Here is an 18,208-nt window from a genome sequence, read left to right on the forward strand (position 1 = left end):
ATTAGTCATGGAGAGAATTGTCTGTAAATGTGGGTGATTCTGTCTCACCTGACATATATTCTTTTTTTTTTGTGTGTGTGTGGTACTGGGGGTGGAACCCAGGGGCTCTTCTACCTCTGGGCTATACTCCAAGACCTATTTTTATAATTTATTTGGAAACAGGGTCTCACTAAGTTGCCGAGAGCCTCACTAGGTAGCTGAGGCTGGCTTCAAATCTACGTGATCCTCTTGTCTCAGCCTCCCAAGTGCTGGGATTACAAGTGTGTGCCACCACAACCGGCTAAAATAAGGGCCTGGCATTGAGGGGGTGCTGGGGATGGAACCCAGGGGCTCTTCTACCTCCAGGCAAAACTCCCAGACCTATTTTATACTTTATTTGGAAACAGGGTCTCACTAAGTTGCTGAGAGTCACCTGCCATTTACTCTTTAACCCCAATCAGTGCCTGCCATTGCGAAGGCTCGCTAAGGTCACCACTGATTTCTGTTCAACACCCAGCAGTCTTGCCTGTCAGCAGCAACTGCCTGCCGGCCTTCTCTCTGCCTTGACCTCTCTTTGCTGGTGATGATGCAAGGCCTAGGGTGCCTGGATTTCCTGCTACTTCCCTGGCTGGTCCTCCATCATCATGGTCTCTAAGGCTCCTCTATTCTCCACCTCTCAATTCTGGGAGTTATTTTGGACTTAGGCATGGACCAGATTTTGTATCTTTCCTTTTCTTTAATTCTGCCCATTCCCATTTATTTTCATAAAAACTGCTACAAACCTCCAATTCTTTATCTCCAGGTCTTCACTCAGATCTCTGGAATTGTCCATTTGACACATATAATCAACAAGTATGTTTGGGTTACCACGTCCAGAGCAGATCTTTTGAAATTACCCTCAACTCCACTCTCCTGCTATGTCAGCAAATGGTAACACTTTTCATCTGGCTACCTACACTGGCGTAGACTGACCCCTCGGCCTCTGTCTCTGCATCCTCCTCATCCTTCCCATAGTAAACTCTGCTTACTAAGTCTTCTTGCCACTTCTGTCCACAGGTAGGAAGCTGTCATCTTCTCACTTGGATAACCATGAAAATCAGCTGATTCACTTCTCTACTAACACCTTTGCACACTTCCAGTCTGATTTTCACACAGCAGACAGGTGTGTGTGTTGGGGGAGTACTGGGGACTAAGCCCAGAGGCAGTCTACCTCAGAGTCACATCCTCAGCTGGGCAGTCAGTGCTACCAGGGGCTCTGGGGAGAGCAGGAAGATACATGGTGAAAGTGACCAATGGAAGCTTCCGGAAAGTGAGCATTTGGGATTGGAGATGATGAGGAGGGCCCCACAGGTGAAGAACAGGATAGAGTGAAGGGCCTGCTCTCAGGCAGATGAATTATCTAGAGCAACTGGATTGCAGATGACAGAGGGGAATCATTTGAAACATGGGCCAGGAAGTTACACTAGGGTCCTATGGATGAGCTCAAATACTACAGGTTGTCACCATGCCATGGTGGTCATATGGAAGGAGTTCGTGCAGAGCAGCCTAGAAAAAGTACGCACATAGGTACTTTGGTAGCAGGACAGGGCTCACAATGAGCCCAGGGCAGAAGGGCCCATTAATATACTGCACTGAGAGTTTTGTTTTTGTATCTGTTTTGTACTGGGGATTGAACACTTGTGGGACTCTACCTCGGAGCTACAACCTCATTCTTTTTTATTTTTTGTCCTTGAAACAGGGTCTCACTAAGTTGCTAAGGCCAGCCTTCCACCTATAATCCTCTTATTTTGGTCCCTCAAGTACTGGGGTTACAAGCATTTGCTAAGTACTTGTCTACCAAAGTTGCAGCCACATGCAACCCCAAGTACTGGGGTTACAAGCCCAGCTCGAAGCACTTTCTCTTCTTGGCTTTCCTGCCTCCCTTGCTGGTAGATACTTGACGTCCTGCCCTCTGGAGTCCCTGGAGTGCCCATCCTGAGTAACCTGTGCAATGGTGCAGCCCCAGTGGCCAGGAACAATCTGTGGGTAGATCCCTTCTGTCTCCTTGAACCCTGAGACTTCGCCTCATGTGCCCACCCCTTCCTGCAGGGCCACCTCCACTCACTTCCGGGCCACATCCTGACCTTTCATAGCTGCTGCCAGTGCAAGTCTCCTTCCAGGGATCAGACACGCATCTTATCTCCAAGCAACAGTGGCTGCCCTGCTTGTAGCCATCAGAGGAACTAAGGGAAGCCTGTGTACCCTTCTGCTGGATGAGTGGGCGTACCCTATCAGTGAACACTGCCTGCCTCCCCTTAGCATTTTACAGAGCCATGTGGCACACATGCCGATACAGGGGGCACATCCCAGTGCCCTGAGGGCTCAGCAGAGCTCTGGTGGGTGTCTGACTAAATGGGCACTAACGTCCATAGGGCGTGTCAGAGCAAGGGTCAGGTCGTGAACTCAGCTGTGCCCTGGGCAGGAGCCACAAGACCCAGGGGAATGAATGTGAGTTACTCCATCTCCCAGCGCTGAGGAAGCTCAGCTTCCTTCCTTTTGGTCAGCACGACCCACCGACCTATGGTGCCGCATCACAGGTCGGTGGCTCCCCACAGCAGCCCACGTGGCTGCAGCGATCATGTACCAGGAGCACAGAGACTCTCATTGTGCCAGACCAGAGCATACTATGGAGGGTAGAGTGCTTGGAATGGCTCCTCTGCCATCATACCTGGCTCTGTCCACACATGTGGGGTACAGGGTCCCACAGAATGCAGTGGTATGAGACTTCCTTGCTATCTCACGGTGTGGCCTGGGAATCACTCAGCCTTGCAGTGCCTGGCTCACTCCAGATCACATGGAGAGCAATACTTGCTCCTGCTTCCTCTCAAGACCCTGAAGGAGAGTTAAGGATCTGCCCTCAGCCGTGCCCAGGCCCCAGGGCAGGCTGCACAAACACCGGAAACCCACATTGAGGAGCCATCTTGAAACCCCTCATGAAATGCTGATTCCTAGCTCACATCTTTGCTAGAAAAATCAGTCACACCTTACTAGGACCTGTGGGATCCTAGTAAAGAGAGGGACCTAAGATGAATGGAGGAGGATCCGTAGAACACAGCCTGCTTGGGCAAGAGCAAAAGCAAAATACCCTGATAAAAAAATATTTCATGTGCAAGACTGGAAACCTGGTCATCCAGATTGGGTTTTATGGCCATACCAGGGTCAACAAACCACAATAAAAGTTCATGGAAGTGGAGGGAATGAAATCAGACCAGATGGGAATTATAGAGTAAACATGGGATCATGCTGAGTTCTAGTTTTGTTCCCCAAAAATGAAAATTAGAAGAAGGCCAACAAGGAGTGACAGGCTAAGGCCTGAAGTCCCGCCAGGAAAGACAGGGCAACCTAGAACCAGTGACCCGAGTGTCATAGGGAACCCACATCTTTAGGATCGCGGTTCTCCTTTCATGAGAACAGCTTAGCTTCTCCCCTTTTCTCCGTCTATACCTGCTCCTCTCAATCTAGATGCCTGGGTCCACAGTTCTGGTGTCTGGAACTGTCTTTTCTCAAAGGAGGAATACTCAGAAAATGCTGGTAAGATTCCTCCAACTGACCTTAGCCACCAGCCCAATAGTGATTTAATGCCTTCAAATAAGGTGATAGTTTCCATTTGAGGTCTCCTTCCCTCAGTATCAGGGATTGAATTCTAGGCAAGGACTCTACCACTGAGATACATCCTTATCCCTTTTCATTTGATTTTTGTGACAGGGTCTCAATGAGTTGCCCAGGCTGGCCTTCAACTGGTGCTCTTCCTGCTTCAGCTTTTGAGTAGCTGAGGTTATAGGCATGTACCACTATATCCAGATTCCATTTGTGTTTTAAAAATAAAAACATTCCCATTGAGCATGGTAGGCATGGAGGCTGAAACAGGAGGATCGCAGGTTTGAGGCCAGCCTGAGCAACTTAGATCCTCAGCAACTTAGAGAAAACCTGTTTCCAAATAAAAAATAAAATAGTCTGAGAGGCTAAGATAGGAGGGTTGCAGGTTTGTGGCCAACCTCAGCTACTTAGTGAGGCTCTCCATAACTTAGTAAGACCCTCTTTCAAAAATGAAGATTAAAATATAGGGCTGGGGGTAGAGCTCAGAGGTAGAATGCCCCTTCGTTCAATCCTAGTACAAAAAAATAAAATAAAATAAAGGGCTGAGGGACAGCTTGGAAGTAGATTGCCCCTGGCTTCAATTCCTAGTACCAAAAAGTTAAAACTAAATAAGAAATAAAAATAAAACATCCTCAAATCTCAGCCCTCAGGTGTCCCTATTATATGTCCATATTAAATAATTACCCTAGCTTCTAAGCTATATTTACAGTGTAATTATGTTATTTTCCATTTTCTTCTAGCTCGGTGGGTTTATTCTTGGCTCCATGTATCTGGGACTTTCTTGATTAGAAATCCATGCTAACTAACTGAAGGCTGGTAATTGGAAACCACCATGACTGAGAGAATAAATTGAGTCTCTTTATGTCTATTCAGCATAACTTGCCTCCTATTTTTGCCAGCCAAGGCCTGTGGGCTTGGAGTATTTGAAGAACTCAGGGGCTTAGCATGCTGAGACAATGTCCAAATGTCTCCCAACTGGAAGCAGAGAGTGGGTTCCCATCCATCCCAGCTCGCTGCATAGGCTGGTCATTCAGATTTGTCCAGGACATTTTTTCTGTGCTGCTTCTTTCTTCTTGGCCCAAGCAGAGTAATTACAATTTAACCTCATAGCCAGAGGTGCTGGCAAAGTAAGAACAGAGCTATTACAACTTGGAAAGAAAGACAAAGAGTGATGGTGAGTAAGTCAGGAAGGTGGTAGAGTTCCCCACAAGGCGTGTTCAGCTCACCATCAGCTGGGAGGTTGAAAACAGCCCTGCTGCATCCTGTTAGCCACCAGTGCACACTGTAGTTATCCCCTCCCACCCAAATCGCCAGAAATGATGGGAAAGCTGTGTTTTACAACTCCTTAAGCATCTTAGAAAGCAAGGAGTGTTCTCTGTATACCAGAAACCCTGGGAAAGCATGAAAAAATGACAGGCAGATGTTTTATTCTTTCTGAACGAAGAAACCACAAGAACGCAGAAAAAAAGGCTGCTGCCAAAGGAGAAGGGCATTTGGAAGCACTCCAGGCAAGGGGCTAGCTACCAGAATGGGAGGGGGCCAGAGGCTCAGGACAGGTGTGTGACTCAACAGTGGTTATCAGGCAGAAGGAACTGAGCCCAGAAGGAGAGCTCCTGGCTCCCAGCCTGCAGCACTTCCTAGGACCTGGCTATGCAAGCAGATGCCATACTTACAAATAGGCCATTGGTGAATTCCAAATATAGCAATGAACACATAAACCAGACCCACTGGGTAGGTAAGGAAACCCCACACCAAGGAAGAGACACAAAACTCAAAACAAAAAGAACTTGCATGTGAGGAAATAAGGTTATATAACAGACAAAGTAAGAATAAGGACAATAAATAGCTTCAAAGAGAGCCAAGAGGATATCATTTCATTAAAATAGACATGATTTAGCTGATGCAGGCCTGTATTACCAGTACGTGGGAGGTTGAGAGAAGAGGATTGCGGTTGAAGGCCAGCCTTAGCAACTTAGGCCCTCAGCAACTCAGCAAGACCCTCTCTGAAAATGAAAAGGGCTGAAGGTGTAGCCTGGAGACAGAATACACCTAGGTTCAATCACTAGTACTATGAAAGAAAGAAGGAAAGAAGGAAAGAAAGAAAGGAAGAAAGGAGGGAGGGAGGGAGGGAGGAAGGAAGGAAGAGAAAGATGATTTCATACCAAAATAACATATAGCCTAAACACAATGGAATAAAAAATAAAATAAAAAATAAAGACTCAATTAGTGAGCTGGAAAAGTGAGCTACAGAATCACTATGAAATTCCACTGTGTACCCATTATGTATGTATAATTACTCTGTATCAACTAAAATACATAAAGACAGTCTCTCTAGAACTGCAGCTCTCTGCCAGGGGCCAATAGCCAAACACAACTAAGGAGCACCTGGAATGGTGGTGGGACTCTACTTGGAAAGTAATGTCGGTGTAAAGCACATACTGGGTTGAAATAACATTTCTATCTCAGTCAACATTCTCATGGCAGTGCTCCAAAACAACTGACCACACAACCTAGGGGAAGGAAGATTTATTTGCTCGTGGTTTTTCGAGATTTCAGGGTTTGGTTCATGTGAGGCTGGGGTCTGTGGAACTCAGGGAACAGCAGCAGGAAGCAGAGAGGGAGAGAGCAGTGGCTCTGCTCTCACATCATGGAGCCCAGAAGCAAGAGAGCAAGCCAGTAAGCAAGAGGATTCAGAGACACAAGCAGGGTCCCTAAGGCCACACCCCCATGGACCTGCCTTCTCCAGCCCACCTCACCTGCCTAGGTTAACACTCAGTAAACCCATCACCATGGATTTATCCACTGATGAGATTACAATCCTCTCAACTTATTTATATCCACTCTGAACCTTAATACTTGAGCCCTACAGGGGACATCCGTTATCTAACCATAACAATTTTGGATATATTGGAATAAATATTCATAAAATGAATCTCACCTATTTACTGTTTTCATGTGACTACTAGAAAATTTAAGATTGCATAGGTGGCTCATATTACCTCTCCATTGGACGATGCTGCTCTGGAATCCAGAGCAAAAGAAACAAGAAAATATGAAAAGCCAGGATATGGAAGACAAATCTGAATAAGTCAAGAAGAGAAGGAATGTAGAAGGAAAAATACTGAAACAAAAGAAAATCTCCCAGATTTGAATAAGCACATGAAACCCCTTATTGAAAAGGGCTAGTGATGCTGAGGGGAAGCAGCTCACTAACCATGGTATCCAGGTCCTCAGGTGTCACCTGTGCATCCTCCTGAAGGTTCCAGCCAACACAACATCAGAACACAAAGGAGAGGGAGAGGATAGGGGAAGAACACACCAAGTGCTGTGTGCACGTATGAATGGATCACTTTGAATCCCACTATGATGTATAATTATACTGCACCAATAAAATAAATTTAAAAAACAAAAGAAGAGGCATTTTCTTATTTGCAGATGGAATGACTGCTTATCTACCTCACTTCCACCATTCTACTTTTGAAAGACTGAGCACAAAAAGGGCTTCTCCATTCCTGGCCTCCAAGTTATGGTTAGAAGCAGAACATCCCAGCACCTTCTCTGTAAGCAGACTGTGTGATCAGGAAGAACTGGCGTGGACAACCCAGAGAATGAAGAACAAAGCCTTCAGTACTGGTGTAAATCACACGGGCGAGGAAAGCGCTTACCGACGGATGGCACTGGCAAACTCTGCCGCCAGCTCCCTCTCAGTGCAAGTGGTCCTCAGTTCAGTCAGTGACATAGCTGGGGAGGCAGCATCAGCACAGTCCTGAGGGTGACAGACACATTCTTGTGAGACTAGAAACCGAGCCCAAGAGCGCCTGTGAACAAAAATCTCTGCTGCAGAGCATGTTGGGTGAAGGGTGTGATGTCCGTGCCAGGTGGTACTCTCAGATCAGGCTGAAGGGGAAAAGGCCTGGCAGCAAAGCAAAGCCAGTCCCCTCTGCTCCCAGATTTGTGGTCACCTCCCCAGGCTGCCCAGGGCCAGCAATGGCTACCCCCATGGGCTCCGTGCACTTCTTGTGGCCAACATTGGTCTAAGCCCACCATATGCATTTGCTGACTGGGGGTCTCTGGGGCACATACTACTGATGAGTTCACCAAGGGGGAAACTAAGGCACAGAGAGGTGATACTGCCTGGTGGCCAGCCAGGAAACAGCACACCCAGGCCTCAAATCCAGGCTGCCTGGCTCCAGATGAGTCTCTGCAAGTGAGAAGAACACCTGCCCACCTCTGTTGCCCCATCCTCCACCTCCTCCCTACCCTCTTCTTTCTCTGCCTCAATTTTTTTTCTTTTGGTACTGAGGATTGAACCAAGGCACATGCTACCTCTGAGATACACTTCCATCCTTTCCTATTTTGAAACAGGATCTTGCTAAATTGCTGAGGCTGGCCTCAAATCTGTGATCCTTCTGTCTCAGCATCCCAAGTACTGGGATTAGAGGCATATGCTATCGGGCCCAGCTACCAATCTTCTCCTGATTTAGAAGCTCTACTGGACTCTGTATAATTATCAAGAAAACCCAGGAGAGAAGGAGAAGATAGGAGTGCATCCTGCTCCCACGCAGTAGTATCAGGTGGCACCTTGACATCACTTAAAACAATTTTATAGCTGAGAATCTCTAAGTGCTAGAACTCCTGACCCCTAAAGTTAAGACAGTTCCCAAAGTAGCAGTCAGGCCTGTGTGACTGCTCCACTTTCTCTGCATCTGGACAGAGTCACAGCTGTACTGCAGAACGGGGTGGCCAGTGGGAAGGGGCTCTTCAGAGGATATGCTCAACAGACATGCATCCAGGCCAGAGAATAAACAGCTTGTCATCCATTGCAGGAGATGGAACATAAACAAGAAATTCTATCTGGAAGGGATGGATCCAGTGCTAGAAGTCTAGACAAGAGAACCTGCCTCCTCAGCCCACTCAGAAATGCCACCTGCCCTGGGGCTCCTGGGCACGCACAGCCAACACCTGCGCGCCCTCCCTCCTCTCCACCCAGCTTTCCCTGGAATGCCAATTCTGCCTTGCGGCAGCTTGTGGCATCTGCTTTTTGTATGTTCACTCTGATGCTAGCATTTCACAAGACTCCTCAAAGACAGGGATGGTCTAGGCTGCCTCACAGCACCCGTCATTGAGCAGAGGTGGTGATGTCTGCTGCATGTAGACAAGAACTACAAAAGCCTACTGCAGTGAGGAAGAGCTTTGGGACCCAGGTGTGCTGGCTAGAGGCAAGATTGTTTTTCCCTCCCTCCCTCCCTCCCTCCCTCCCTCCCTCCCTTCCTCCCTCCCTCCCTTTCTTCCTTCCTTCTTTCTGTTTCGTGGGTCTGGGGATAGAACCCAGGGGTGTTTGACCTCCAAGCTACACCCCGTGCCCTATTTTTTATTCTTTATTTTGAAACAGGGTCTCACTGAGTTGCAGAGGGCCTCACTAAGTAGCTGAGGCTGTCTGTGAACCGTGATCCTCCTGTCTCAGCCTCCCGAATGCTGGGATTACAAGAGTGTGTAATCCCAGCCGGGCTTCTTTTTTTTTTTTTTTTAAACTCAGAGGCATTCTACCTCCGAGATGCACCCCCAGCCCTATTTTTATTTTATTTTATGTTTTTGAAACAGGGTCTTGCTAGGTTGATGAGAGTCTCAGTACTTGCTGAGACTGTTCTTGAACAAGCACTCCTCCTATCTCAGTCTCTCAAATACTGGGATTAAAGCATGTGCCACCATGTCCAGTGTGGAGGCAAGTTTTTAAAACAAGAATGAACACCTACCCAATGGAACAAAAGTGGATGTTCTAGACCCAAATGTGGCCCTCTCACCACCTGTTTCAATATAGCCAACATTTCTATTTTAAAACATGAAAAAAGCCCAGTGTGGTGGTATGTGCCTGTGATCCCAGTACTTAGGAGGCTGAGACAGGAGGATCGCAGGTTCAAAGCCCAAACTCAGGAACTTAGTGAGGCTCTTTACAACTTAGTGAGACCCTGTTTCAAAATAAAAAATAAAACAGGGCTGGGAGTATGGCTCAGAGATTGAATGCCCCTAGGTTCAATGCCCAGTACTACAAAAACAAACAAACAAAAATCACAAGAAAAAGTCAAAAGAGGAATGTTTTGTAACAGGTAGAAATTATACAAAATTCAAATTTCAGCGTCCATCTGCAAAGTGTCATTAAAGACAGCCCTCTGGTGTCCCGTGGTCTCTGCCCCACACCACCTCTCTACAAGGGCAGCACAAGTAGGGGTGGAGAGTCTGTGTGGCCCACAGCCCCCAAATGCTTACCACCTGGCCCTCTCTAGAGGAGGTGCGGACCCAACTCCTGCCCCTCCGCTTCATCTTCCACAAAGACCGTGAAAAAAAACAAGGGGAGATTTTATTGAAATAGTGTCAGGCGTGGTGGCACATGCTTGAAATCCCAACATTTGGGAGACTGAGACAGGAGGATTGCGGTTTGTAGACAGCCTCAGCTACTTAGTGAATGAGGCCCTTTTGCAACTGAGACCTTGTTTGAAAAGAAAGAATAAAAAATATAGGGTTGGGGGCATAGCTTGGAGGTAAAATGCCCCTGGGTTCTATCCCCAGTGTCATTAAAAAAAAAAATGGGGTGTAACTTGGAGGTAGAATGCCCCTGGGTTCCATCCCCAGTACCACAAAAAAAAAAAAAAAAAAAAGAAGAGGAAAAAAAAAAGAAAAGAAAGAAAAAAAAAAGTAAATGGACCTGATATTTGGAAGACAAGATAATTCATTTAATTTCATAAACTGAACAACATGGGTAACTTTGTAAAGCTTCTTACTGGATGTGGAATTTTTTAAAAATCATCTGGTCTTTTCCATCAGAGAAATCTATGTATCTTGAAGCTGTTCCACAAACATAGTTTCTACCCCAGTTAAAATAAATACTGGCAACTAGGAGAAAGTGCTCAGCTCATGGGGCCTTTGGCAAGAGCCAAAGATGAGTCCATCCTCTGCCACCCTAAGACCCCCCCCCACACACACACACACACTGGTGCTCTGTCTCTAAGGCTCAGTCAAGTCTGAGGCTATAAAAAGATTTTGAGGCTGGGCATGGTGGTACCTGGCTGTAATCCCAGTACTTGGGAGACTGAGACAGGAGGATCACAGCAATTTAGTGAGACTCTCAGCAACTTAGACCCTGCTTCAAAATAAAAAATATAAAAGAGCTGAGGGTGTAGCTCAGAAGTAGGAAGCCCCTGGGTCCAATCTCCAGTACTACCACCACCACCACCAACAACAAAAGATTTTGAAGGTATTTGTATGGAATAGAAAACACCCTCTTCCTGAACCTCCATCTACCACCCCGCTCTGACATATGACTCCCCAGCTTTGGTTCAGTCAGCCTTCCGTGATTCCTCACTGTGCTTGTAGTGTGGCTGGCTGAGTCCTCTAGCCAACACACTAGCTCCCCTGCAATTTGGGTGTTTGCACATGCTGTCACCCCACCCCCAGTCCTCTGTCTTGACCCCTTTCATCAGGCTAGCTACTGCTCCCTACAGGCCTGAGTTCCAAAGCTCAGCTTTTCCAGAAAACCTGTCTTAAATCTCCCACTCTGGATGCCCAATGCTGGGACTACAAGTGTGCGTCATTGCGCCCAGCTCACTTTTTACTTATTTATTTTTTATTTTTTTGAGGAGGAGTACTGGGGTTCCTGGAAGCCCTTCTACCTCCGGGGCTACACAACCAGACCTATTTTTTTTAATATATATTTTTAAATTTGGAAACAGGGTCTCTTAAGCCAGTGAAGCTGGCTTCGAACCTGCGTGATCCTCCTGTCTCCAACTCCCAAGCATGGGAATTGCAAGTGTGCGCCACCACGCCCAGCTCACTTTTTATTTTATTTATTTATTTATTTATTTATTTATTTATTTATTTATTTATTTGGTGGTACTGGGGTTCCTGGAAGCCCTTCTACCTCGGGGCTACACTCCCAGACCTATTTTTACATTTTCATTTTGGAAACTGGGTCTCCTAAGACAGCGCGCGCGGCTGGCTTCGAACCTGCGCGATCCTCCTGTCTCCGCCTCCCAAGCACGGGGATTACAAGTGTGTGCCACCATGCCCGGCTCACTTTTTATTTTAAAACAGGGTTTCGCCAAGTTACTGAGGCTGACCTCGAACCTGTGATTCTCTTCTCTCAGCCTCCTGAGTACCGAGACTAGAGGTGTTTGCCACCATGCTTGGCAAAATTTGGTTTCTCAATGTGGATTTGGTTTCTTTACATTCCACATGTCACTTTCTTAGCTATTTAGGGATGACCTGCAGTTTCTATGCAAAGAGGGAGAGGGAGGCAGCAGGTGGTTGGTGCGGGCAGTGGGGACTGGACAGGAGGTGTGCCTGACCATGGGCATCCCGTGCCACCCAGCCCTACCTTGCCAGGCTTGTCCTTGCCGCTGCTACTGGTGGAACTGAGGGACCGCATTCGCTGCTCCTTCTGCTCCTCCACCTCCGACTTGAGGTGCTCGATGTGCACCAGGTAGGCCTGCTCCTGTGCCTCCCGCGAGTTCAGCTTCAGCTCCAGTGCCTTCTTTTCTTTCTCCAGAAGGTACAGCTGTGCCTTCAGCTCAGCCATCTCCTCCTAAGAGCAAGAGCACAGAGCAAATGAATGCCCATGAAGCACCAAGTGGTGTGGAAGGGCCTGGCTGCCAGCTATGGGCCAAGACAGACTTATCACTGCAGAGCTGGAGGACCACAAGGAGATGCAGTCGCCCCACAATCTGAAGGACTGTGTGGACAAGATATGTGCCCTGCCACTCTAGGGATTAGAACTGAGAAGAATGGGTAGAAGTCACGGCTAGCAGATCTGGTTCTGTATAAAGGAAGCCTTTCTGGCACTTGTGAGGACCCCAAGGGGTGTACATGCCTTACTGGAAACCATCTCTCTGGCATGTGGGGGTTGAGCTCTATCAGCTCAAGGCTATAAATCCAGGCCAGGAGATAGGAGAGAGAAGATTGTGCATGCGTGCGTGCGTGCGTGCGTGTGTGTGTTTTGCTGAAGATTAAACCCAGGAGCATTCTACCTCCCACTATACTCTACAGACCTTTTAAATTTTTTATTTTGAAACAGGGTACCTCTAAGCTGCTGAGGGCCTTTCTTTTTTATTTTTTTTTTAACAAGGTCACATTTTAATTCCTGAGTTTTATATTTATACCACATAAATACAAATGGCATAAAACAAAAACAGCAGTATTTTTAATACAAAATAAACTTCTGTTTTATGAAAAAACTATACTTTGTATTTACACAGATAGCCCATCTTTTCCAAATAATAGTCAAAATTAAAATTAATTACCAAAGTCTCCAAAACAGAGTATACTGCTTCGGTTTAAGCTATTCCAGGAGAAATGGACCCATAACACATTGCAAAGGTTTGATCTGAAGACTGTAGCTGGAATTACTGTTTTTATATTCCCCCCGTATGTATTCAGTTGTAATTTGAGATATCTTTCTTAGCAGGATCTCAGATCACAGATGAGCTAATATTAAAATATTACAGTTAACTTGCTGTTCTAAAAATAAAACCTCGTGTTTGCCTCAATTTAATAGTTTAAATTCATTTGCATACACAGAATGTGTTTTTATTCTTTTAAAAAGCAGCACTGTATTACATTCTTTTTTATTTATGGAAAAGCTTCATGTGCTGTATAGGACTTTGACACGTAAGTAACTTCTTGAATCAAACTGGCTTCGAATGTCATAGTTTAATCACTATTTTTTATTAGTCTTTATACTACACTTTAAAACTTGCCTGCTGCTCTGAAGATAGACCCCCCTTTTTTCTTTTTTTTAATAAAGCAGAAAGTGATTTCAGAATATCTTCCATACAGGACTGTAGTGGTAGGTGGCTGGAAGCATTCTGTTCTCTCCACTCCCAGCTTTCTAAAGCATCGTTTGAAATATGAATGAACTGTTTCTTGGATACGCTTATCTTTAGAAGTGCTGATTTTTAAAGTTTATTAATAAAACTCTGCATTTTGAATCCAGCCTATTTTTTGTCAAAACACGTAACTGAAAATTCCTGGTGTAGAAAACTCAACATGTGCTCAGTGGCTGAGCTGTGGAATCTTCAAAGAAACGGTCCCACAGCTTGGCTTCATTTTTTTGGTAGTTCAATTTGTTTTACATTAAAATTTGTTTTAAAAAGAGCAACTAATAAAAAAACAACATGGCCAATACCATTATCAAATAATATTATTGGGTTTGCTACTTAAGTTTTAAATTTTTTTCTAAATTGGACATCACCTGCAGCAACCTTACACTAATATTATTTTACCAACTTTACCCCCCCGCCCCCCGCACGATGAGGGCCTTTCTAAATTGCTGAGGCGGTCTCAAACCTGTGATCCTCCTGTATCAGCATCCTAAGTACTGGAATTGTAGGTATATGCCACCACGCCCGGCTCTCTGGATCCCTTCTTATTCCTGTTTCAGTTTCCACAGTGCCAAACCACTGATGAACCACCTCATGGCATACAGAAGCCATTACAGCAACAAAACCTAAACATCCAACAACTATGGGACAATATGAAATATCCTAACTTATAGATAAAAGGCACTGAAGAAGGGATAGAGGTACAGACCAAGGGTATTTGTAGTCTCTTCAAAGAAATAATTTTTTTTTCAGTCAATTTTCAAAACATACAAAGAGACTTGGACTTACACATTCAGAAGACATACAGAACACCATTAAGACAAGATCAAAGAAGAATTGCTCCACGCCATGTAATAATCAAAATGACCAACATAGAGGTCACAGAAAGAGTCTTAAAAGCAGTGAGAAAAAAAAAAGAACGAGTGGCAAATAGGGGAAAAACAATAAAAATCACCCCAGACTATACAACCCAAGTCATGAATGGTGCAATGTGATCCAGACCCTGGAAGAAAACAACTTCCAACCAAAACTGCTATATACAGAAAAGTTATTATTCAAAATCGATGGAGAAACAAAATTATTTCAAGATGAGCAGAATCTCAAAAAATTCATGAATTTGCTGGGTGTGGTGGCACACGCTTGTAATCCCCGCGCTTGGGAGGTGGAGACAGGAGGATCACACAGGTTCGAAGCCAGCCACACTGGCTTAAGAGACCCTGTTTCCAAAAATAAAAAAAGTATAAAAGTAGGTCTGGGAGTATAGCCCGGAGGTAGAAGGGCTTCCAGGAACCCCAGTACCACCAAAAAAAAAAATTTATGAATTCAAAGCCAACACTAGAGAAAAGACTTAAAGAAATAAACCATAAAGAAAAAAAAAAGAAGCAGACTTCAGAACCAGAGAAGAGATGAAGTTGATCAGCAGGGCATCTAAGTAAAAAAGAAATTACATATACCAATCAGAAGATAGAACACAAAATGACAGAAAACAAAAATCATATTTCAATAATAACTATGAACATCAAAGGACTTAACTCACCAATCAAAAGACACAGACTGGCAATGTAAATTAAAAAACATAATCCAAATATATGCTGTTTGCAAGAAAGACATTGATAGGTTGAATGTGAAAGGATAGAAAAAGATATATCATGCTATGGAGAACAAAAATGGGCAGGGGTAGCAACACTGATATCCAACAAAAAAGACTTTAAGCTAAAACACATCAGAAGAGACAAAGCAGGGCATCTCCTTTTGTTAAAAGGAAAAATCCACCAAGAAGATATAATGATAGTAAATGTTAATGCCCTAAATGTGGGTGTACCTACATTTGTAAAACAAACCCACCAGGACATCAGATCTCAAATAGACTGAAATACAATAATAATATTGGGAGACATCAACACACCTCTCACATCACTGAATCAATCTTCAAGGTAAAAGATGAGTAAAGACTCTTCAGAACTAAAGAAAATTATAAACCAAATGGACCTAATAGACATACATATACAGGATATTTCAAATAGGAACTGCAGAATACACACTCTTCTCAGCAGCCCATGGAACCTTCTCTAAAATAGATCACATCCTGGGCCACAAAGCAAGCACCAGAAAATTCAAAAGATGTAATATAATTCCCTGAATCTTTTCAGACCATATGGAATGAAAGTAGAAATCAACAACAGGATGACCAAAATAAACTATTTAAATACATAGAGATTGAATGATACATTATTGAATGACAAGTGGGTAAGATCAGAAATAAGGGGAGAAATAAAAAAATTTCTGGAATTAAATAAAAATAGAGACACAACTTACCAAAATCTATGGGACACTTTGAAGGCAATGTTAAGAGGAAAGTTTATAACATTTAGTGCCCATATAAGAAGACTAGAGAGTTTCTAAGTAAACAACCTAACATCTAGATCCATGACACAACTCATGGATCTAGAAAGACTGCAAGAGTCTAATTCCAAAGCCAGCAGAAGGCAGGAAATCATTAAAATCAGAGCAGAAATAAATGAAATAGAGAACAACAACAACAACAACAACAACAACAACAACAAAACAATTCAAAGAATCAACAAAACAAAAAGCTGGTTCTTTAAAAAGATGAATAAGAATGACAAACTCCTGGCAAACCTAACCAAAAGAGAGAATCAACTCAAATTATTAAAATCAGAAATGAAAAAGGAGACATCTGCACAGACAGTGGGGAAATTCAAAATATTATCAGAAACTATTTTGAAAATTTATACTCCAATAAACTGAAAAACATGGAAGAAATCAATACATTTTTTTTTTTTTTTTTTTTTTTTTTGGTGGTACTGGGGTTCCTGGAAGCACTTCCAACTCCAGGTTACACTCCCAGACCTATTTTTATATTTTTGAAACAGGGTCTCTTACGCCAGCATGGCTAGCTTCGAACCTGCGCAATCCTCCTGTCTCCGCCTCCCAAGCGCGGGGATTACAAGCGTGCGCCACCACACCCAGCGAAATCGATACATTTCTAAGCACATATAACCTACCTAAATTTATCCAAGAGGACATAGCAAGCAAAAACCAACCAATAGCAAGCAAGGAAAGAGAAAGAGCAATCAAATTCAGCCATCAGAGAAAAGCCCAGGCCCTGACAGGTTTCTACCTAAATTCTACAAAACCTTCAGTGAAGAACTAATCCCAATACTTCACAACTTGTTCTGGATATTGAAATAAATGTAATTCTCCCAAATCCCTTCTGTGAGGCCAGTATCACATTAATCCCAAAACAAATAAAGATACCTCAAGAAAGGAAAATTATAAACCAATTTCCCCAATGAACATTGATGCAATAATTCTAAACAAAATACTAGCTATACGCATTCAAAACCATATCAAGAAAATTGTACACCACCACCAAGTTGGTTTCATCCCAGAAAAGCAGGGCTGGTTCAACATATGCAAATCAATACCTGATATTTACCACATAAATAGAACTAAGAACAAAAAACACATGATCATATGAATAGCTGCTGAAAAAGCATTTGACAAAATCCAACACCCATTCATGTTAAAAAAACACTGCAGAAAATTGGAATAGAAGGAACGTATTTCAACATCATTAAGGCAATATATAATAAATCCAAAGACTGCAAGAAAAACTACAAGAATTTCCTGTAAATCAGGAAAAAGACAAGGAGGCCCACTATCACCACTCCTTTTCAATACAGTCCTCAAGACTCTTGCCACAGAAATAAGACAAGAGAAGAAAATAAAAGGAATTCAAGTAGGAAGACAGGAATTTAAATTATCTTTATTTGCAAATGACATGATCCTTTGTCTAAAAGACCCAAAGAGCTCAACCAAAAATATACTGGAGGTGATTAATTAATTTAGCAAAGTTGCAGGATGCAAAATTAATCTAAAGAAATCAATTGCTTTTCTATATGCCAACAATGAATCCACAATGAAAGAAATAAAGAAAACAATTCCATTCACTATAACCTCAAAAAACAATAAAGTACGTAGGAATAAACCTCACAAAAGACGTAAAAGACCTCTACAATGAAAACTATAGCCGAGCGTAGTGGCACACGCTTGTAATCCCCACGCTTGGGAGGCAGAGACAGGAGGATCAAGCAGGTTCAAAGCCAGTGGCGCTGGCTTAAGAGACCCTGTTTCCAAATTAAAAAAAAAAAAAAAAAACCAACAACAACTATAAAACATTAAAGAAAGAAATTGAAGAAGAACTTGGAAGATGGAAAGATCTCCCTTGCTCATAAATAGGCAGAATAAATATCATCAAAATGGCCATTCTGCCAAAAGTGATCTACAGATTCAATGCAATTCCTATCAAAATACCAACGACATTCTTCAGAGACATAGAAAAACGTCATATATTTTATATGGAAAAAGAAAAGACCCAGAATAGCCAAAGCAATCCTCAGCAATAAAAACCATGCAGAAGGCATCACAATCCTGGACTTTAAATTTTACTATAGAGCAATGGTAGTAAAACTGCATAGTATTGGCACAACAACAGGCATACTGACCAATGGAACAGAATAGAAGATACAGAAACAAACCCACACACCTATAGTCAATTGGTCTTTGACAAAGGGGCCAAACTCATATGCTGGAGAAAAGACAGCCTTTTCAGTAAATGGTGCTGGGAGAACTGGCTATCCATTTGTAGAAAGATGGAACTAAATCCTTACCTCTCACCACCATGCACAGGAATCAACTCG

At 43.7% G+C, this 18,208-nt stretch overlaps 1 protein-coding gene across 1 annotated transcript in view; it reads right to left on the bottom strand.

The window, feature by feature from the left end:
- MCC (MCC regulator of WNT signaling pathway) overlaps positions 1-18,208 on the bottom strand; it is a gene marked incomplete at both ends in the record, with an annotated part of 309,641 nt that overhangs the window by 13,227 nt on the left and 278,206 nt on the right. The window contains 2 exons of the mRNA XM_080711825.1: positions 7,281-7,381; positions 11,984-12,190. Coding sequence (XP_080567951.1) covers positions 7,281-7,381; positions 11,984-12,190 — 308 coding nt within the window. The remainder of the gene's footprint in view (positions 1-7,280; positions 7,382-11,983; positions 12,191-18,208) is intronic.

Source organism: Muscardinus avellanarius, assembly GCF_963383645.1.
Source record: "Muscardinus avellanarius genome assembly, chromosome: 1".
In the NCBI taxonomy this organism is placed as follows: Eukaryota; Metazoa; Chordata; class Mammalia; order Rodentia; family Gliridae; genus Muscardinus; species Muscardinus avellanarius.